At 35.9% G+C, this 23,018-nt stretch overlaps 1 protein-coding gene across 4 annotated transcripts in view; it reads right to left on the bottom strand.

Annotated features, from left to right (window-relative positions):
* Positions 1-23,018, bottom strand: part of SLC9B1 (solute carrier family 9 member B1) — a 66,354-nt gene that overhangs the window by 7,213 nt on the left and 36,123 nt on the right. For all 4 annotated transcript variants that reach the window (XM_004748153.3, XM_004748155.3, XM_004748154.3 and 1 more), the window contains 5 exons: positions 22,748-22,918; positions 21,428-21,570; positions 19,515-19,642; positions 5,202-5,377; positions 649-755 (listed from right to left, as the gene is read on the bottom strand). In XM_004748153.3, coding sequence (XP_004748210.1) covers positions 649-755; positions 5,202-5,377; positions 19,515-19,642; positions 21,428-21,570; positions 22,748-22,918 — 725 coding nt within the window. The remainder of the gene's footprint in view (positions 1-648; positions 756-5,201; positions 5,378-19,514; positions 19,643-21,427; positions 21,571-22,747; positions 22,919-23,018) is intronic.

Here is a 23,018-nt window from a genome sequence, read left to right on the forward strand (position 1 = left end):
AGGTTGCCTTAGTCAAAGGCAGTGGGAGTAAATTTAAGTCAGAAAATATGCAGAGATAAATGGCAATCTACTTTCCAAAAAATGTTCAGGGGAAAATTTGAGTGGCAAAACATTAGGGAAAATTGCCAGTGGTCAGGAGGCAATTTAATGAATATAGGGCTGGGGTGGAATGGAGAAGGTACTCTGGTTTAAGTACAGTTTTCTTTTTAAAAATTTCTTATTTTTTTAAAAGATTTTAAAAAATTTATATATTTGACAGAGAGAGAGAGTGAAAGAAGGAACACAGTCAGGGGGTGGGGGAGGGAGAAGCAGACTCCCTGATGAGCAAGGGAGCTGGATGTGGGGCTTGATCCCATCATGACAGGAGCCAAAGGCAGACACTTAACCAACTGAAACACCCAGGAGCCCTAAGGACATTTTCTGATACTCTTATTTGTTGAATCAGGAAGCAGAGACTTCAATCAAGGGCGTTGACCTGCATCAATCACAAATGTGCTCCATTTTAAGCAGAGAGTAGCATGATGGGCTATTTTGGCGAAAGAGAATTAAATACTACATTTAAAAGCTCATGGATCCTCTAGAAATTTCAATTTTTGAAAGAAATGTCTAATACTATACTTCTAAAAAATAGATTAACTTTTCATTTACCTGATCTCCACTGGGAAAATACTGAACAAACATTCCCAGAACAGCTCCTGCCAGCATGCCAATAAGTACGTCCCGAAAAGAGGCAAGGACATTATTAAGTATAGTATCTGTAAGGGCACACAATAAGGGACACATCTCATAGAGTAATTATTTTCACATACCTAACATATCAGAAGATCAAGTCTAGGTGGTTCATAGAGAAAAGCATATATCTTCTAGAACAAATATGCAAAAATGGGCCTTTAATATTCATATACTTGATAACATAAAGATCTATTTGATACATTATGTACCCTCAAATAATTTAATAAATACACACAAGTTAGAAATGTTCATTGAAAATGTAGGCCAAGGGGGCGCCTGAGTGGCGCAGTGGGTTAAAGCCTCTGCCTTCGGCTTGGGTCGTGATCCCAGGGTCCTGGGATCGAGCCCCACATCGAGCTCTCTGCTCAGCAGGGAGCCTGTTTCCTCCTCTCTCTCTGCCTGCCTCTCTGCCTACTTGTGATTTCCATCTGTCAAATAAATAAAATCTTAAAAAAAAAAAAAAAAGAAAAGAAAATGTAGACCAGGAAACAAGGAAATAATAAGCCACAGTGTGCTCCCTTATAAACACAACTTTAAAGACCCGCTGAGGTGGAAGAATGGACAGACGCTGGACAAAGGAGCACCTCTGGCACCTTGCACATGTCTGGTAATGTTTCCTTCTCTGATACCCTGTTATGACAAAGAACAAATGACTTAAACATACAAAGAAAAATCTAACAACAAGAGAAAAAAAAAGATTTACTACAGGGTCAACCCTAGGAATATTTGAGTCAGCAGTAAATTGAGTTTCCAACATATTTTTATGTACCTGTATCTGTAGTTCAGAGTAAAAAATTTTAAAAATCCCACGGCACACTAAAAAATTGTTATGCTATGGGTATTTTAGCTCAATGAAGTGTGTAAATACATATATTTTAGAAATGTTTTTCCATGAAAAAATAATAGAAATGCAGGATGACAATAGCAAGATGGTAGAATGGGAAGCCCCAGAACCTTGATCCCCCAGAGAGGCATTAAATTAACAATAGATACAGTCCAAAAGCCTTAAAAGAACCCCACAAACTAATTAAGAAGTTGCAGCAAGAGAAAAATGATGCATCATGTACAAGGAAGCTTCTATAAAATTATCAGAGGATTTCAGAGCAGAAACCTTACAGACCAGAAGGTGGTGTGAAGGTAATTCAAAGTGTTGAAAGGAAAATAACTGTCAATGAAGAGTACTATCCTACAAGATTAACTTTCAAAGTGAAGGAAAAATTAAGACTCAGATAAACAAAAACTGAAGGAGTTCATTACCACTGTACCTGCCTTATGAGAAACATTAAAGGATATCCTTCAAGTAGAAGTAGAAAGATGTTAGCAACACAAAAGCACACAAATATAAATCTTTGGTAAAAGTAAATACATAGATGAATTCAGAATCCTGTAATACTGTAATGGTGGTGACTAAATCACTTTCAATTCTGTTACAGAATTTAAGCTAGAGACATAAAAATAACTATAAGATTGTATTAATAGAGATGCCTGGGTGGCTCAGTTTGTTAAGCATCTGCCATCAGCTCAGATTAAGATCCCAGGCTCCTGGGATGGAGTCCACATTGCGCTCCTTGCTCAGCAGGGAGTTTCCCTTTCCCTCAACCTGCCTTGTGCTCTCTCACTCTGAAAAATAAAATCTTAAAAAAAAAAAAGACAGTATTTAAAAAATCTTTTAAAAAATTTTTTATAAACATATAATATATTTTTATCCCCAGGGGTACAGGTCTGTGAATCACCAGGTTTATACACTTCACAGCACTCACCACAGCACATACCCTCCCCAATGTCCATAACCCAACCACCCTCCTCCTACCCCACTACCCCCCTCCCCACAACCCTCAATTTGTTTTGTGAGATTAAGAGTCTCTTATGGTTTGTCTCCCTCCCGATCCCATCTTATTTCATTTATTCTTTTCCCAAACCCCCCACGTTGCATCTCCACTTCCTCATATCAGGGAGATCATATGATAGTTGTCTTTCTCCGATTAACTTATTTCGCTAAGTATAATACCCTCTAGCTCCATCCACGTCATTGCAATTGGCAAGATTTCATTTCTAAAAAAGACTGTATTAATAGATAGACGACCTGGATAACAAAGGAAAGAGGTGAGATGTAAAGGATTAGAATTTTTATATGTGAGTGAAAGTAAATTATCACTTCAAGTTTTATAACTATGGATGGAAAAAGAGAGTCCATGCAAATGATCACCAAAAGGCAGCAGGGTGGTCACACTTATATAAGACAACATAGAATTTAAGTAAATACAAGTAAGTCATAAGAGATAAAGAAGGACATCATACAATGATAAAAAGGCCAACGGATCCAGAAGATAGGATTAGGTCTCTGTATCTATCATATTCCAAAATATAGATGTACTGAAGATCTATGTAAAAAAAATAAAACCTTAAAAGTCCTTAACATTTAAAAAAATATATTTGAGAGAAAAAAAATATTTATTTGAGAGAGAGAGCGAGCACGAGAGGGGGTAGGGGCAGAGGAGAAACAGACTCTCTCTGATGAGTAGTGAACAGAACCCTGGGATCATGACCTGAGTCAAATGCAGACCCTGTTATGTGCCCCCAAAGTCCTTAACATTTTAAGTGACTGTATACATGGTCACGAGTAAAGAGAATTATCTAAGCATGCAGCTGCTTTCGGTTTTTTACTTTTTCTGTCCTTCACAAATTAGGTTTGATCTTCTGTAGCATGTTCCATAGTACCCTACACTATGTACTATTCATCACATTTTGTAATTATTTGTTTAACACAAATTCCTTGAGAACATGAACCATATGGTCTTCTTTTCTAGGTAACTAGTGTAGAATAGCACTTAAAAATGTGGGTCTAGGGTCAGAATGCCAGATTGCATCTTGGCTTCCCTACTTTTTGGATCTGTGACTTTTAGCAAGTTATTGAACCCCTGTTTCTTAGTTTCCTATTCTGTAAAATGAATATCATACTGTGGGGTGACTATGAAATGACTGGAAATAGCTATGGAACTTGGAGCAAGCACCAAGCAATTATAAAAGCTAGTATTGTAGTTGACTGTTTATCCTCAGTGTTTGGCACAGTTGTTGACACAATGGAAGAGGAACATAAAAATATTTTTTAAAAGAATTATTGATACTAGTCATGAAGGAAAGGATTGTCACATTTGACAATAAAAATTTGAAAAATCTGAATTGCAAAAAAAGATAAAAGAGAAATTATAAATGTAGAAAACTATAGGACTTAAAACAAGGTTATCATCCTATTTTTATGCTGAATCTTAACAAAAAAGAACAAAAGATGAACAATGGCTATAAGATAAGCAAAAGGTTTCAAGAAAAACAATTTATAAAACATTCTAGGATGCCAATAGTCAATAAATGTGAACATTTAAAAATATCACTAGTATCATTAAAAATATTTAAAGAGGCTTCACCTTTCACCTATCAAATTAACAAAGATATAAAAAACTAATGATACTGAGTTTTGAAGAAGGTGAAGAGAAACTGGCAAGTTTTTACACCCTGGTAGGCCATAAGTCGAAAAACTTAAAACTTTTTTTTAAAAATAAAATGTCTTGGGACACCTGGGTGGCTTAGTTGGTTAAGCAACTGCCTTTGACTCAGGTCATGATCCCAGCGTCCTAGAATCAAGCCCTGCATTGGGCTCTCTGCTTGGCAGGGAGCCTGCTTCCTCCTCTCTCTCTGCCTGCCTCTCTGCCTACTTGTGATCTCTGTCTGTCAAATAAATAAATAAAATCTTAAAAAAAAAGAGTCAGTTATTATTCCTGAGGGTAAGTTGCAGGGCTTATTTTTATCTTTTCCTTTTTTTTCCTTCTTATTTATGTCTTTTGATCTTAAGAGAAACTTAGACATATTACTTTTCAACTTAAGAAATATTTTGGTGCTTAAATAATACAGAAGACAGAATTTCAAACACTGCAGATAATTAAAGCATTAAAAAACTTGGAAACATTTACTTTCACAATTTCTTGGGACATCCAAGAGCAAATATTATCTTGGGATTCAGAATTGCTGCTGAGCTTGTCCCACCACTGCCAAAAAGGCACACAGTTGTCCATACTCTATATATTTAGGTTGTCTGAGTAACAGAGCAACCAGTTATTTATAATGATGGCCAAAAAGGCATATTTTAGAAACATATATCAAATAGCAGTACTAGTAATATTGTTACTTAAAATTTTCTATTGAAAACTGTGATAAAGCAACACGAATGAAAAAACCAGGTAATAATATGGGTTATCAGATTAATTACAATATATGGTTATGAAAATAAAACCATGTGTGTTAAATAGTAGTTTCTTAATCCACTTTCTCTTCCCTGCTCTAGAATGAGCTTTTTGTGAAGAATAAAAAGATGTTACATGTAAAAATACATGTTAATAAAGAAGCAAAGCCAGAAACCTTGTTTAAAGAACCAGAAAAAGCTGTGAATAAGATGGCAGTTGCTGTTTTTTGTTTACCTGAGGAGAAGACGATGCTCAAGCATGTATTGAATCCAGTGATTGCTATGATGTCATCTAAACTGCTAGCAGCCATTAGTAATGTTGGGATGCCTTTCTTAATGCCGTATCCATTTTCTTGCAAAAGGAGCATGGAAGGGACAACCACAGCAGGAGAGACAGCACCTACTACAAAACTATGAAAAAGATTTTGAAAACCAATTTTAAAACATTCTTTCAGCAAAGTAGTGTTTTATATTAAACCTTACAACAAATACATTAACCTTTACAGATTTACTATAACTTCAAAAGTAAAAATGCTGAGTCAATGTCATTTAATGGTGGTAAAATTTTCCACACATTTTTTACTGCTGGCTAAAAGTTTATAAAGATTTCATTCAAGATGTTGGTTTGGGCACAAACTGCCTCTTGCTTCATCCCTAAGTCCTTTGAGATGAAGATATAAAAATAATACGAAAACTCATAACCTAACTAGGAAAAAAAAAAAAAAGGAGACACCTCAATGGGTAAGAAACCAAGTATATCCCAGGAAGATAAGATTTTAAGATTGAAGAAGGAAATCATAAATCAAGTGTGTGTGAGTAAACACTGCTACAAAAAATATGGTATACTTCTAAAAATGCTCCAAATACAGAAATGGCAGATGCTGTGAGCAGAAGAAATCTGAGGAAATCCAACGGGTGACTATTTGGGGTACCACTGTAAGAATGGCCAGACAAATGTACTCTCCACCCCATTTCTAACTCTTGAACAAGTCAGTAAGGAACAGATGTCTGTCCCAAAGAAGGAACAATGAGTGTAGGCACCAAAGTTGCAAAGACAACTGAGAAAATTCCTGGGATGGATGATGACACCCATGAGGAATGAGGACATTCCCACTCAGGATGTCCTTTGTTGGTATATCTCATTCAGTACCTTACCTCATCACTTCCACATTCACTTTATAAAGGTTGAAGTATATACCTTGTGTAGAGATGTTCTTGGTGCCCAACCAGAACACATTTAGCAGGCCAGTGCACACATCCCCTACTTGTTGGCTCCTAATCTCTGACACCTGCAGCTTTTTAGCAATATTGTCCTGCTAAGAAGAGCTTACTTGAGGTTGCTAAGGAGGTTTTCCTCCTACTCCTCCTTCTTCCAGACAGCTTCTGTGAATTACTGACTGATATAGAGGGTCTGATAGTTTAGTACCTTTGCTTCTTTGGCTGTACAGTCTGTTATAGTTTTCTCTCAAAATTTCCCTGTGGACTCAAGAAGAGCCTAGAATTCTCTAAAAATACTTATTTGCCTAGTTCGATTGTTTCTGACCTTTACGGCACGTTGGAATCATTTCGTACATTATTTATCCGTAGGTGCTTAACAAATTATTCCCAAATTTTGTAGCTTAAAACAACACGCACTTATTATCACACAATTTTTGTGGGTCAGGAATCTGGATGTGACTTAGCTGTATGCCTCTGAATCAAGGTCTCTCACAAGAGGTAGAAGATCTGCTTTACTCACATGACTGTTAGCAGGCTTTCAGTATTTTGCTCTGGGGGTTTCTCAACGGGGCTACTCATAATATGGCAGCTGGGTTCTCCCAAGATAAGTAATCAAAGAAAATGCAAGACAGAACATGCAAAATAGAAGCCATGGTCTTCTCATGGCATAGTAGGTGTCATGAAATTCTATAATTTCTGTTGTATTCTGTTCATTAGAAGCAAGTCAGTAAGTCCAGCACATATTCAAGAAGAGGGTATTACACAAAGGTATAGATATCAGAAAGCAGGGATCGCTTGGAGTGATCTTAGAGGCTGACTACCTTGTACTTGGAGACCTTTCAAAATACTAATGTCTGACTCCCATTCTAAGACATATTGATCTGATTTAAAATGGAATTTGACCTGAATACTAGGATTTTAAATAATTTTTAAAAAATTGTGGTAAGGAATACATAGTATAAAATTTATCCTCTTAACCATTTTTAAGTGCACAGTTCAGTAGTGTTAACTATATTCACATTGTTGTATAACAGATCTCTAGAACTTTTTGTCTTACAAAGCTAAAACTCTATATCCATCAAACAACCCCCCTTTCTCCCTTCCTCACTCAAGACCCTAGCAACATTCTACTTTCTATTACTATGATTTTGACCACTTTAGATATATCAGTGAAATCATACAGTATTTGTCCTGGCTTATTTATCCCAGCATAATGTCCTCAAGATTCATCTATGTTGGAGAATGTAATAGGATTCTTTCTTTTTTTCTTTCTTCCTTCCTTCCCTTTCTTTCTTTCTTTCTTTCTTATAGGTGAATAATATTCCATTCTATGTATATACCACATTTTCTTCATCCATTAATCTGTCAGTGTGGGCTGCTTCCACTTCTTGGCTATTGCAAATAATGGATGTTGCAAATATTTCTTTGAGGTCTTCTGTTCTCAATGGGCCTCAGATATCCAAAGTGTTCCACTCTTTTTTCTGCTAGCATTCTGAGTCAGGTGAGACAGAAACCAGTCCCTTGGGTCAAAAAAATTGTAGGACACATGCTCCAGCTTTTTTCTTTCCCTCCTGATAGAGAAGCCAGGAGTTGGGAGTTTTCTCCTGGTTACACCTTGCTGTGCAGGGAGGGGATGAGGCATAGTGGGTAAATGCAATGAACTATTCTAACTGCTCCAATGTGTCTCCTGGCCTTGCACTTGGATGGGATACTATAACTTCTCAAGTGGGTTCTGGAGTTCTCACAAAGATAATCTGGTTCTTATGTTTTTAAGTCAGTATTGTGCCAGAAGGAGAGCCTGGGGCTTCCTATTATGCCATCTTGCCGATATTACTCTTCTGATTGTTGGGATTTGCGAAAGCTCCCCAGGTGATTTTAATACATAGTAAAGTTTGGGAACCACTGATTTTCTCCAGAATGTATCCAGCTTCCTTCACTCAGAGGTTTCTATGGAGACCTCACTCAATACATTACTTGCATAAGAAGCTTAATCTCAGCCTGAGCTTCTAAGATACCTTGCTTGGTAACATGATTCCCTGAGAGAGGACAAAAGCCAGTAGCTAAAGTGATCACAAGTTAATGGGAATTAAAAGTATTGCAAAATATTTAGGGAAATCTATCACTTCGAGGTACATGTTCATTAAGGGGAAGGAATTTATACCGAGAAAAGAGATATAATAGGAAGAAAGCCACCAAAATGACTTCAGAATAACTGTAAATATCCTCTGAATCATGAAAGTACACTACATCTATCCATAAAAGTTTAATGATAGTTCCTAGAAATTAACAATGAATTTCCCAAATTAAAAAAAATACAAACATAGCTGAAGAGTGATTTAATAAGCTAGAAAACTGTGCAGAGAAAATTTTTCAGTGTGTACTGAACATACTGAAAGGTAAAACACATAGAAGGTAAAAAAGGTAAACACATAGAAAGTATAAGGAAAACTTAATAGGTATGGAGAAGAGAATTACAGAAGGACATAATAGAAGAAAACTATTACCTTGAAGGACATAATAGAAGAAAATTCTTACCTCCGAGAGGTAAAAGATATAATCAAGACCTGGAAAAAGATACACAATCCTCTGATTGAAACATTACACCAGATACTGAGTAGAACAAATTTTAAAAAGACTTTCCTAACGATATTAAGGAATTGTTGTTAATTTAGTAAGAAAAATGCTGTTCCTTTTAGAAATGCATCCTCTAGGGTATAGGGATGAAATGCCATCCTGTGTGTAATTTACTTTAGGATTCATTAGGGACTATTAACTTTAAATTAAGGATATTTGGTGCTTGTTATTTTGTTATTATTCTCTCTACTCTTGTACATGTTTGAAAATGTTCACTAAATAAAAAGACTTGAGGCTGCTCTAATCAAATATTAATATGAAAATTATTTACACGAGAATCTCATTAAAATGCAGATTCTGTTTCAAAAAGTCTGGGATGGGGTCCACGATTCTGCATTTCTAACTTTTAAGTGATACTAATGTTGCTGTCCAAGGAACATACGTTGTATAGCATGAAATTTTTAATTGTAAAAATTTGGAAAACCCAGCTTCCAAAGAGAGGGGGAGAGAGAAAAGATTGTATTAGTCTACCTAGAAAAGGAATGAAAAATTAGTTTGATAGGAGATTCTTTATGGGCAAAACTAATGCAAAGAGATGACACTGATATCCTTAAAATATTGAGGGAAAAGAATTTTGAATCTAAAATTCAATACAGAGTCACAAAGTTATGTTCAGACCCTCAAGGATGCAGTTTCTTATTAACTTATCAGTTTTAAAAGAACTAGAAGATCAACTTATCAGGAAGAATGTTTAGTACAAAAGAAAGGAGTTTTAAAAAAAATACAAGGGCAGGGGCACCTGGGTGGCTCAGTGGGTTAAGCCGCTGCCTTTGGCTCAGGTCATGATCCCAGGGTCCTGGGATTGAGTCCTGCATCGGGCTCTCTGCTCAGCAGGGAGCCTGCTTCCCTCTCTCTCTCTCTGCCTGCCTCTCTGGCTACTTGTGATTTCTCTCTCTGTCAAATAAATAAATAAAATCTTAAAAAAAAAATACAAGGGCAGAGGCAGCATAATGTAGATGTTAAGAATAAAGTCTCTAGCCATAGCCAAAATTCTTGATGTATCTATTTAGTTGTCTGATGTTAGGAAAACCATGTAATATCTCTTTTCTTTGTTTATATGCAAAAAAGTGGGAATAATAATAATAGTATCAACTTTATAGGTCTTTGTGAGGATTAAATAAATTAATTATCAAGTACTTTACAAAGTACCTGACACATGGTAAGCACTATATATATGTATGCTACTACTATAACTATTATGATTATCATCACAAGAGATAATGATGAGCAGTGAAATTAATTGCTATATCTCTTTTCTCGGTATAAATTCCTTCCCCTTAATGAACATGTACCTCGAAGTGATAGATTTCCCTAAATATTTTGCAATACTTTTAATTCCCATTAACTTGTGATCACTTTAGCTACTGGCTTTTGTCCTCTCTCAGGGAATAGTCCAATCATGTTGTTCATTGTAAAGAAAACTTAAAAATAATTTTGGAGTAAAATTATAGATTATATCAACTGGTGGGAGAATATATGAGGGAGTGAAGGATAGTGAAAAAATGTTATAAATTTAAGTATGTTTTTCCCAAAATTATAGGAAATTACTAGGAGAATGAATTTCTAATTTCTAAATATTAAAGGAATAAACAAAAGTGGAACAAAGAAAATACTGTTAATTCAACAAAGGTAGGAAAAGTGAAAAAAGAATGAAATTCACATGAATCACATGAATTCACATGAAATTCACATGAATATTTTGAAAAGCAAAATAAGGTTAAGTCAAGGTTAAGTCAAAATTCACCTACAAGGAATGGGCTGGATGGACCTGTTAAGAAAGAGCCTCTTTGACTGAATTTTAAAACGTTAGCTCTGTTAGTGAAATATACATCTAAGACAAAATGGTACAAAGAAGTTGAAAATTATAAGTTTGGTAAATAAACTGAATCCATTTCATAAATGAAAGTTTGGTTTACATTAGAAAATTAATCAACATGAGTCACTATAATAAAGGAGAAAGTTCACACTATCTCAATAGAAGCAAAACAATTGATAAATTTTACACCCATTTAAAAAAAAAGATTTTATTTATTTATTTGACAGAGAGATAGCACAAATAAGCAAAGCAGCAGGCAGAAGGAGATGGAGAAGCAAACTCTCTGCTGAGAGCCCAATGTGGTGCTCGATCCCAGGACCCTGAGACCATGACCCGAGCTGAAGGCAGACATTTAACTGACTGTGCCACCCAGGTGCCCCTCTACACCAATTTTTAATGAAAATGTAGCAAACTAAGAATTGAGGTAAATTTCCTTAATTTAATTAAGGGCAGCTACAAAAACCATGACAAATACAGAGTCAAGACAAAGATGCCTACTATCACCACTTCTAATTAACATTATTATATTTAAGGGCCTAATCAGTGCCACAAAGAAAGAAAAATAGATGGTATACTTATTGGAAAGAAAGTAAAGCTGTCATTACCCACAGATGATATAGCTGTACATGCAGAAAAACCAAAGCAACCCACAGATAAATTTGAATTAATGAGCCCAATAAGGTTGCTGGAGACAAAAGCAATTTTTAGAAAATAATTAAATAATATTTCTAAATACCAGCGACAAATAATAAAAACATAATATATAAGTACTATTTATAATTGCAATAAAACTATCAAATGCCTAGGAATAAATCTAATTAAATGTACACAGGAACTCTATGTAAGAAATAAAAACCTCTTGATTAAGAAAAATTAGAGAATACCTAAATAAATGGAGGGGCACACCATGGGTTTGAGTTGAATAACTCAATATTAGAAATGTACCAGTCAGGGGTGCCTGGGTGGCTCAGTGGGTTAAGCCTATGCCTTCAGCGTGGGTCAGGATCGAGCCCCACATTGGCTCTCTGCTCAGCAGGGAGCCTGCTTCCCCCTTTCTCTCTTTAAGGTAGATTATGGATTTATGGATTATGGATTTATTTTTTTTTTTTTTTTAAAGATTTTATTTATTTATTTGACAGAGAGAAATCACAAGTAGATGGAGAGGCAGGCAGAGAGAGAGAGGGAAGCAGGCTCCCTGCCGAGCAGAGAGCCCGATGCGGGACTCGATCCCAGGACCTTGAGATCATGACCTGAGCCGAAGGCAGCGGCTTAACCCACTGAGCCACCCAGGCGCCCCTGGATTATGGATTTAAATGTGAAAGTTAAAACAGTAAAATTGCTAGAAAACAACATAGAGAATATATTTATGACTTTGGATAGGGAATGACTTCTTAAACAGAAAATGCCAATAATGAAGAAAAAGAATGAAAGACTGAACTACATTAAAAATGAAAAATTTCTGCCACTAATGGAGTGAAAATGGTAGTTGATAAATGGAAAAATATATTTGCAATGCATTTAACAAAGGACCAATATCCAGAATGTGTTAAGAACTCCTACCAGGGATGCCTGGGTGGCTCAGTTGGTTAAGCAGCTGCCTTTGGCTCAGGTCATGATCCTAGTGTCCTGGGATCGAGTCCCACATCAGGCTCCTTGCTCAGCAGAGAGCCTGCTTCTCCCTCTGCCTCTGCCTGCCATTCTGTCTGCCTGTGCTCGCTCCCTCTCTCTCTCTGATAAATAAATTTAAAAAAAAAAAAAAAGAAGAAGAAAAAAATAGAACTCCTACCAATAAATCAGAAAAAAACAACAATAACAAAAAGCCCATTAGAAATATGGGAAAGAAACATAGCAGGCACTCTTTAGCTTTATTATAAATCAGGTTAATAGAAATAAAATCCCAATGAGATATCACAGCATATGAGTGGTTCAGATTAAAAAGACTGATGATTCCAAGTGTTGGCAGGAATTGGAATAATAGGAACTCTTATATACTACTGGTGGAAATGTAAATTAGGAATTCTGAAAAATAATTTGACATAATCCAAACTTTTAAACATATAGCTACCCTGTGAACCAACAACTCAGCTCCTAGTTATGCACCTATAGAAAACTGTGGACCAAGAGTTATTTACAAGAATGTTTGTAAGAGCATTGGTAATAACAACTCCCAACTAGGAACAATGCAAATTCCCACTGGCAATAGAAGGCACAAACTAGTATATTTATACAATGATATACTATGTGAAAAGGAAAGTGAACTCTGTTCACATAATAACATAGGTGAATCTCAAATATAATGTTGAGTTTAAGAGCTACACACAAAAGAATATATACTATATGATTTCATAAAATGCAAACTAAATTATAGTGTTAGAAGTTAGTATAGTGGTTATCTGTGGAGAGGAGGGAGAGAAATGATTAGGAGAGAGCATAAGGACACTTCTGGGGTCCTATCTGGGTGATGGTTAAATGAATATTCATCTTTTAAACATTCAAGGAACTGTACATTCATATCTTTACACTACTTTGTATGTGAGTTATTCTTTAATAAAAATACGTTGGACGTAGAAATTACTTAAAAATAAAATCTTAAAAAAAACAGAATAGCAGTAGATGTTTCATTATTTAGATGATAAGAGTGCCAGAGGGGGGCCTGGGTGACTCAGCCAGTTAAATAGCAGATTTTCAGCTCAGGTCATGATCTCAGTGGCCTAGGATTGAGCTGCATAGGACCCCATGCTCAGTGGGGAGTCTACTTTAGGATTTTCTCTCCCTCTGCCCCTTCCCCTACTTGATGACTCTCTCTCTAAAATAAATAAATAAATCTTAAAAAAAAAGAGTGCCAGAAAGATAAATATATTAAATTAGAGAAGATGGTATACTCAAAAAAATAATGAAAGTAAATTTCCTTTAATTAAAAACAAAAGATTGGGGCACCTGGGTGGCTCAGTGGGTTAAAGCCTCTGCCTTTCGCTCAGGTCTTGATCCCAGAGTCCTGGGATCGAGTCCTGAATTGGGCTCTCTAGCAGGGAGCCTGCTTCCTCTCTCTCTGCCTGCCTCTCTGCCTACTTGTGATCTCTGTCTGTCAAATAAATAAATAAAATCTTAAAAAGAAAAAAGACAAAGTTGTTTAAAAACAAAAACAAAAGACCTTAAATCTAAATAAAGGGTCACACAGACAATGGAACAATCCATATTTAAATAATTTACAGTAATATTTTGGAAAATCAAAGAAAAGTCCAGACAGAGGATCACCTACAAAAGAATAACAATTAGATTGACATCAGACTTTTCAATAGCAAGGAGATGAAGGAAAACAGAACAGTTTTTAAAAGTTTAAGGAAAATAATTTTGGACACTTTCCTTCCTCCCTTCCTGCCTTCCTTCTTGCCTGCTCTTTCTTCTCTTCTCTCCTGTCCTTTTTCTTCCTTCCTTTCTCCCTCTCCCTTTTATTTCTTCCTTCCTTTCTTTCTCTCTTTCCCCTCTCCTCCCTCTCTTCCCCCTTCCTTCCTTCTTTCTTTCTTTCTTTCTAAAAATTTTCTTTCTTACTTTTTAAAAAAAGTAATCTCTATGCCCAGCATGGGGCTTGAACTCACAACACTAAGATCAAGAGTCACATGCTCTACCACCAACTGAGCCAGGTTTTCTGCTTGGGAGCAAGTTCAAGGGTGTGGTAGAGGAAAACTAAACAAAGCCCAACAAACTTGCTGAGTTGAGAAGAAAGAGTCTGGGAAAGCCAAGGCAGTTAAAATTTTCAGAGCAGAGTACCTGAGGGCGGGAAAGACAAAAGTTCCAGAAATTTGCATGAAGGACTCTCTGTGTCTTTGGTTGAATACCAGTGAGGAAGGGCATAGAGTAAAACCCCAGAAATCTGGGCAAGTACAACACCTAAAGAAAGATCACTGAAGTAGCAGGATAAATAATTTCCAGAGCTCACACAAGGCTGGGAAAACCTCTGGGGTCCCACCAACTAGAGTGGAGATACCTTGTCAAGCACATAAGGTATTCAGTAGAAACTCAGAAGGGCCACACCGTAGAAGGAAACTAAATTAGCCCTATAGTGAGGCTACTCTAGATAATCCCCCAAAGATCTTAAAAATGAGACTTGAAAGCATCAACGAATTCACACATAATTTAAAACTGCCCTCTGGGACAAAGTGTAATTCTAAAGAAAAATAACCACCATGAGTGCCTGGGTAGCTCAGTTGGTTAAGCCACTGCCTTTGGCTCAGATCACGCTCCTGAATTCCTGGGATTGAGTCCCTCTCATTGGGCTCCCAGCTCCGTGGGGAGTCTGCTTCTCCCTCTGACCTTCTCCCGTCTCCTCCTCTCTCTCAAATAAATAAATAAAATCTTTAAAAGAAAAAAACCCAAAAAACCCAACATGTAAAACTTTCAAAATCCAGCATCTCACCACTAGACATATGAAGGGGTGGATAATGTAACCTATAACTGGGGGGAAAAATCAGTTAATAGAACACAGATCCACAAATGAGAGTGATGAGGGAAATGATAAATCAATGTTAATATAGCTGTTATAAATATGTTACATATAAATATGTTCCTTAAGCATCTAAAGGAAAACATGAACATAATGGAGAAAAAAGTGGAACACAGAATAAAGAACCAAGAGAACTTTAGGAAATAAAAAATGGCAGTATCTGATGGAAACAACCTAAGTTTCTGCCAATGGCTGAGTAGATAAAGAAACTGTGGTGTGTGTGTGTGTGTGTGTGTGTGTGTGTATGTATGTATGGAATACACTATGGAATATTCAGCCATGAGAAAGAAAGAAATACTGTCATTTGCAACAACATGAATGGACCTTGAGGGCATTATGCTAAGTGAAATAGAGAAAGACAAATACTGTATGATTTCACTTATGTGTAGAATCTAAAAAAGATGAACTCATAGAAACAGAGTAAAACGGTGGTTACTAGAGTCTGGGGGGTGGGAGAAATGGGGAAATGTCGGTTAGTAGAGAATAAACTTCCAATTACAAGATGAATAAGTTTCAGAGATCTAATGTGAAGCATGGTGATTATAGTTAATGGTACTGTATTATATACTTGAAAGTTGCTAAGGGAGATGGTCTTAAATGTTCTCACCACACACACACACAAAGGTAAATTATGTGACAAGATGGAGGCATTAACTAATGTTATGTTGGTAATTATTTTGCAATATATAAGTGTATCAATTCAACACATTGTATATCTTAAACTTACAAAATGTTATATGTGAATTATATCTCAATAAAGTTGGAAAGAAATGTAGGATGGCTTATGACCAAAAAAAGCAGTATCTGAATTTTTAAAAATTTACTGGATAGGAGTGAGAGAAGGTTGAACACTGCAGAAGAAAAGATCAATGAACTTGAAGACATAGCAATAAAATATGTCCAAAACGAAGTGCAAGCAGTCCAGATGTCCATCAACAGATGAATGGATAATGAAGACGTTGTGTGTGTGTGTGTGTGTGTGTAAAAAAGAGGATACTGTTTTTGTAGAGGCAAAATAGCAAAAACCTTAGAATACTGACATAGAAATAGACAAAAGAGATTGCAAGAAAATAGAACACAAAGTATAAAAACAAATCTATGGGATTTGTTACATGATAAAATCAACATTTCAAATCAATGGGGTCAAGAAAAAAGTTTTCTATAAATGGTGTTGAGACAACTACCTATTCACGTGGAAATGAATGTAGCTAGTTCCTCATATGTAATAAACTCCAGCTATTTTATTTTATTTTATTGTTTATTTATTTAAAAATTTTATTTACTAATTTGACAGAGATCACAAGTAGGCAGAGAGGCAGGCAGAGAGAGAGAGGAAGGGAAGCAGGCTCTCCGCTCAGCCCCAATGTGGGGCTTGACTCCAGGACCCTGAGATCATGACCTGAGCCAAAGGCAGAGGCTTAACCCACTGAGCCACCCAGGTGCCCCACTCTAGCTATTTTAAAAGAATTTTAAAAAATTAATTTAAAAGTAATGTGAATAAAATATAAATAAATTTGTGATTAGAGGTTAAAAAGGACCTTTTGAATGACACATGAAAAGGCATTAAACAGAAAAAGAAATATTGATAAATTTGATTACATTAATAAAACCCTTTGGTATAGCAAAAGCAGTTATGTTTCCCCATGCCCTCATTTTTCTTTTTGATTTTCAAAATCAAGGAATGGTTTTATGTAATTTGCTCTTCAATATGTTGGAAATAATAAAATACTCTTTTTAAAAAAAGATTTTATTTATTTATTTGACAGAGATCACAAGTAGGCAGAGAGGCAGGCAGAGAGAGAAGAAGGGACGCAAACTTCCTGCTGAGCAGAGAGCCCGATGTGGGGCTTGATTCCAGGACCCTGGGACCATAACCTGAGCCGAAGGCAGAGGCTTTAACCCACTGAGCCACCCAGGTACCCCTGGGTGCCCCTAAATATATTTTTTAAATATAAATATATTTTTTAGATAGAAAGTCACCGTAAGCAAAGATGAATATCTAGTGGTGTATTAGGACAAGGTATTTGGAATACTTGTAACAAAACATTGAAATAGTAAGAAAGAAAAGAATAACTCAACAGAAATATAGAAAAAGGGTATGAAGAGGCTAGTATAAAAATACTCGGGCAATCCCTTTTAGGAAGATGGCGGCGAAAGCGAAGAAGGAAGCCCCTGCCCCTCCGAAAGCCAAAGCCAAAGCAAAGGCTTCAAAAGGCCAAGAAAGCGGTGCCAAAAGGCATCTACAGTCACACACATACACACAAAAGAAGATCCACATGTTACTTACGTTCCAACGACCCAAGACTCTGTGTCTCTGAAGGCAGCCCAAATATCCTCCAGAGAGCACCCCCAGGAGAAACTAGCTTGATCACTATGCCATCATCAGGTTCCCCCTGACTACTGAGTCAGCCATGAAGAAAACAAGACAACAACACGCTTGTTCATTGTGGATGTCAAGACCAATAAGCACCAGATGAAACAGGCTGTGAAAAAGCTCTAGGACATTGATATGGCCCAGGTCAACACCTTGATGACCTGATGGAGAGAAGAAGGCATATGTTCTACTGGCCCCTGACTATGATGCTTTGGGTGTTGCCAACAAAATTGGGATCATCTAAACTGAGTTCAGCTGGCTAAATCTAAATACAGTTTTTTCATCATAAAAATACTCAAGGTCATTAATAAACACATAAATGCACATTAAAACAACAATGAAATATCATTTTTCATTCACCAGATTAGAAGAAATCATAAAAGTTCGGCAATATCAAAAATTTGCAAGGATGTGAAAGAATAAAAGTTATTTTCATTCCCTGCTGGTGATGGGGCAAACTAGTATGAGCTGAAGGCATTTGGATAGTATCCATCAAAACTGAAAATGCACAGAACCTAGGTAACTATTCTAGAAAAACTCATATTTGTGCAAAATGAGACAAATAAAATGTATTTGTTATAACAGGGTAAATAAAATCTGGTCTTATCATACAATGTAACACTATACAACAATTAAACAAATGAACTACATTTTTTTAAAAGCTTTTATTTATTTATTTGACAGAGAGAGATCACAAGTAGGCAGAGAGGCAGGCAGAGAGAAAGGAAGGGAAGCAGGCCCCCCCACCGAGCAGGGAGCCTAATGCGGGACTCGATCCCAGGACCCTGAGATCATGACCTGAGCCGAAGGCAGCAGCTTAACCCACTGAGCCACCCAGGCGCCCATGAACTACATTTTTAAATGTGTATAATCTCAAGAATACTGTTGAGAAAATTGCAAAGAAAGTGATACGTTCTTTGATAAAATTTATATGATATATATGTACATAGTACATATATCCCTGGATAACAGGACTGTTTTATGTATTTTCTTTCTTTTTTTTTTTAAGATTTTATTTATTTATTTGGCAGACGGAGATCACAAGTAGGCAAAGAAGCAGGCAGAGAGAGAGAAAGCGGGCTCCCTGCTGAACAGAAAGCCCGATGTGGGACTCGATCCCAGGACTCTAGGATCATGACCTGAGCCGAAGGTAGAGGCTTTAACCCACTGAGCCACCCAGGTGCCCCTGTTTTATGTATTTTCATATAAATGATATGGAATGTTAATTTTATAGGTCTAGTATGATAACATAAAACTTATAAAAGTTGTTACCTTGGGTAGGGGTATGGGCACTAGGATTTGAAGACATGGTTAAAAGGCATTTTACTTTTGTCTGTAAAGTTCTAATTTTTTAAAAGTAAAATGTACTTGGGTATTACTTTTATAATAAAAATTAACTTTAAAGAATCCATTGCATTTGGCAGTAAGTATGTAATGGGTGAACTTTACTATATTTTCCAATGGATAAGTAGAGGCAAAAGGTAAGTGCATTGAAGAATGAAAAGTTCAGGATCTAGAGAGAGTGATTATAGACTATTACTCTGAGGAAGTGGAACATGAAGGGAAATGGATAGTGGGTAAAAATACATGGGACACTAGATATAGGAAAGAGGTTTTTTTTTTGTTATAATATCTATATCTATACAAAATCTTTCTCATGTGTATATATAATATATATATACAACATATAAGGAAAAGGCCATTGGATGGGTTAAAAAGTAGAAATAGATTATAATAGGAGAGAAGGAATAAATTGATCAAGTGAATTATCTTGCCCTAAACATTAAGGGACTATGCAAGTTTGTTAAGGATATGATAGATTTAGAACACGGCTCTGCTTCTAATCAATTGAACTTTCAAGGTTTTCTACCACTGTGAAAAGAATTTTAATGAGAAATTTGTCTATATAATATTCTGATTATTTCAATAATTTTATTATTTTCAATAATTTTAAACCGAGCATCCTTAACTGGATATTTTTGTAGAGGAAATGAAAAAAAGTTACCCCAACAGAAATCCCCATTCCCAGGGAAATTTCATAATGAAGTGGGAAATAACAGCAGTCGAACATGCCTCCATGAGGCAAGGACCAATAGCCAACCTTAAACAAACTCTCTTCAAATGCTTCAAAGCCTGAAATATAAAAATAATCACATTTAGACAAACTTATAATGGCCAACAAGGAAATTATTTAAGTAAATTCTGAAATATATAGTCTTTTTTGAGTAATTAGCTTTTACTAAGTTAAGACTTCCAGATTGTCCCACTGGGCTTGAAATGCTAATGCAGCTCATTTTGTAGGTCCATTGGATTATAAACTATTTCACATTTTGTAAAACATTTTTGTATCTAAACTATTTTAAAAGATCAATTTGTCTGTAATTAAATAACTATTTCTACCTTCCTTAATCTTCCTTGTAAATAATATAATGAAAGTAACCTATGTTTATTTCCATCAGTTAACTTTTAGAAATGACTTGTTTGAGTAATTTAATAATTATAATAGAAAATACCAATGTGCCAAAAGAGAACATCACTTAAAGACAGCATAACTTACTAAAAGGGAGAAATTTAGAATTTTTTCATTGGTTCTATTTTTCTACTTCAGAATATAATAAATTATAAGTTTTTTTATGCTTTTTTTTTTTAAAGATTTTATTTATTTATTTGACAGACAGAGATCACAAGTAGGCAGAGAGGCAGGCAGAGAGAGAGAGAGAGAGAGGGAAGCAGGCTCCCCGCGGAGCAGAGAGCCCGATGCGGGGCTCGATCCCAGGACCCTGAGATCATGACCCGAGCCGAAGGCAGCGGCTTAACCCACTGAGCCACCCAGGCGCCCCTTTTATGCTCTTTTTTAAAAAGATTTTTTTTTTAAGATTTTTAAAATTTATTTGACAGAGAGAGAAAGAGTGAGTGAGAGTACAGAGGCAGGGGGAGCTTCAGAGAGAGGGAGAAGCAGGCTCCCCACAGAGTACGGAGCCCAATGTGGGGCTCAGTCCCAGGACCCTGTGGATTCAGGAATCACGACCTGAACAGAAGGCATATGCTTAACCGAACTGAGCCACTCAGGTGCCCCTGTCTTTAGGCTCTTGAAAATATGCTCTTACAAGTATCTTGAGATATTTCCACTAAACTCTTATACTTGTTGTTTGAGTACCGTTATACTCATGAATAATCGTCTTTTTAAAAGCCAAATAGATTTATCATTCTAGATATTAATATTTTAAGAAATATTTAAAAGGATTATCTTCTATAATAATTCAAAGTTAATCAAGCATATATTCTGTGGGGGTGGGGTGGGTAGATAACGATCATGAAACAAAAACATTACCAAAATACTTAAGCCCTCTGAAAAACAAAATAAAAACAGTTTAGAAGTGGACCTTATCCTTTATTAACTAGAAAGTAAATAGTTCTCCACAGAAAACCTGCAGCTCCCAAACAATACAAATGCTGTACAAGGGAATATATCTCTATACAAGTAATTAAAGATGAGCTCTAATGAAGATCTCACATCATAATGATTCTCTTCATATCAGCAATAATGGTGACCAGAAGTAGAAATTTTAAGATGCCAATATTTCTGCAAAATCCTTTCTCTTAGGGCGCCTGGGTGGCTCAGTGGGTTAAGCCGCTGCCTTCGGCTCAGGTCATGATCCCAGAGTCCTGGGATCGAGTCCCACATAGGGCTCTCTGCTCAGCAGGGAGCCTGCTTCCCTCTCTCTCTCTCTCTGCCTGCCTCTCTACTTGTAATCTCTGTCTGTCAAATAAACAAACAAACAAACAAAAAAATCCTTTCTCTTAGTTTTACTTACAGGCTTCATTTAGAATAGCTATAACAAAAATTTTGCCTCTTTTTCTTTTCTATAAGCCCCAAATATTTAAAATATTTTTTTAAAGATATAATTAGAAATCTACCTGTGGATCGAGTCCAAGTCCAGCTTGTATTAGGATAATGGTAAGGGCACAGTTTCTTAAAGCTGAAGACCACTTGTTATTAATACGGATGTAATTACTGAGGAATGGAATATTTCTGACAGTAAAACCAGCCAATAACATCCCTTAAAAGAAAGAAAATAAAGCACGTCTCATTCATTTAATTTTTCTAAGTTAGAAGAGAGAAATGTATAATTTCCCTTCTTCAAACACACTGTATCTCATTGCTTTGGTGAAGGGCAGCTTCGCCATAAAGGTGAAGGGCAGCTTCGCCATAGAGGAAGCAGCATAAAAAATGACATATCTTAAAAGGCTACAACAAGTAATTCAGTGTTGTTGGGACATAAAGGGCAAGGAAGGGAGTAGGAAAATGAGCAGGAGGGGACAGATAATATAAAGCTACCCCCCCTGCAGCCTCCATTCACACGGCTTTGCCAGAGTTTTAGGAAACTTTAGGAAAGTTTTAGGAGGAAGTGACATAACGAGTCTTGTATTTTCCACGTGATGGTCTTGATGAATTATATAGATATAAAACTGGAGGGGAGAACGATTAGAAGGCTCTGCCATAGTCCATCAAAAAGTGGAAAACAAATAGCCTAAGCTAGGACAAGAGTGGAAGTTTTGGACAAATAAAAAGATGCAATAAATACTTAGCAGGTGCTGAAAGGGTGCTGTGGACATAATAGGATGGAGTGATTGTCTCTAATGAAAGTATACTGAATATTTGGATGTATTGAATATTTAGAAAATATGAGACACCACTAATAGATGTTCTTCCACTAATTTTCCTCTGTCCAGACGGAGAGTTATATAGTAATAGTAATGATAAAATACTAGTTAGGCAGATGATGCATCCAAGAATGTACATAGTAGAGATGCCCATATAGCTTACTCAAAAGCCATAAAACCTTCTTATGCCCTAATCACTACAGTATTTGAATCTTATAATTGTATTTGAGTTAGGTTATCTACAGAAAAATTCAGTCTTTTCCAAGTGTTTCTTTTTCTACAATATATTTAAATTAACTAAAAAATGTCCTATTAAACAATAAGGCAACAGGAATAATATATTGGATATATTTAAATTATTTCAAAAATATTCTAAGAAAAAAATCTGTGTGCTCATTTGTAGAAAGAATAAATAGTTCTAGAAATGAGCTATAAGCATACATATATGGTAAATACATACATAAAAATCATATTACATTGAAATCTTTCTAAATTATATCTATTTTATATAGAGTATGTTCATAATTTACATATAGTTAATAACAAAGAAATAAGAGCTAACTGTACACTTACCAATAAGAGGTGGAAGTTGAGGTACTGAAGGTATTCTAATGTGTTCCAAAAGCTTCCCCCCAATAATAGCACTATAAAAGATCATTAATAGTCCAAATAAATTTCCACCAGGGAGAACTTCAGTGCCAAAGAATGACCAGGCTACACACCATACCATAAAAATTGTAACTCCTGAAATATAAAAAAATCATACAACCATATATCTACATAGACATAGATATACACATAAAAAAGATGAATTCTATTTTATCAAATGTCATTATTAATAGTC

The sequence above is a fragment of the Mustela putorius genome, unplaced genomic scaffold (genome assembly GCF_011764305.1).
Source record: "Mustela putorius furo isolate JIRA1106 unplaced genomic scaffold, ASM1176430v1.1 tig00003871_pilon_pilon_pilon, whole genome shotgun sequence".
Classification (NCBI taxonomy): Eukaryota; Metazoa; Chordata; class Mammalia; order Carnivora; family Mustelidae; genus Mustela; species Mustela putorius.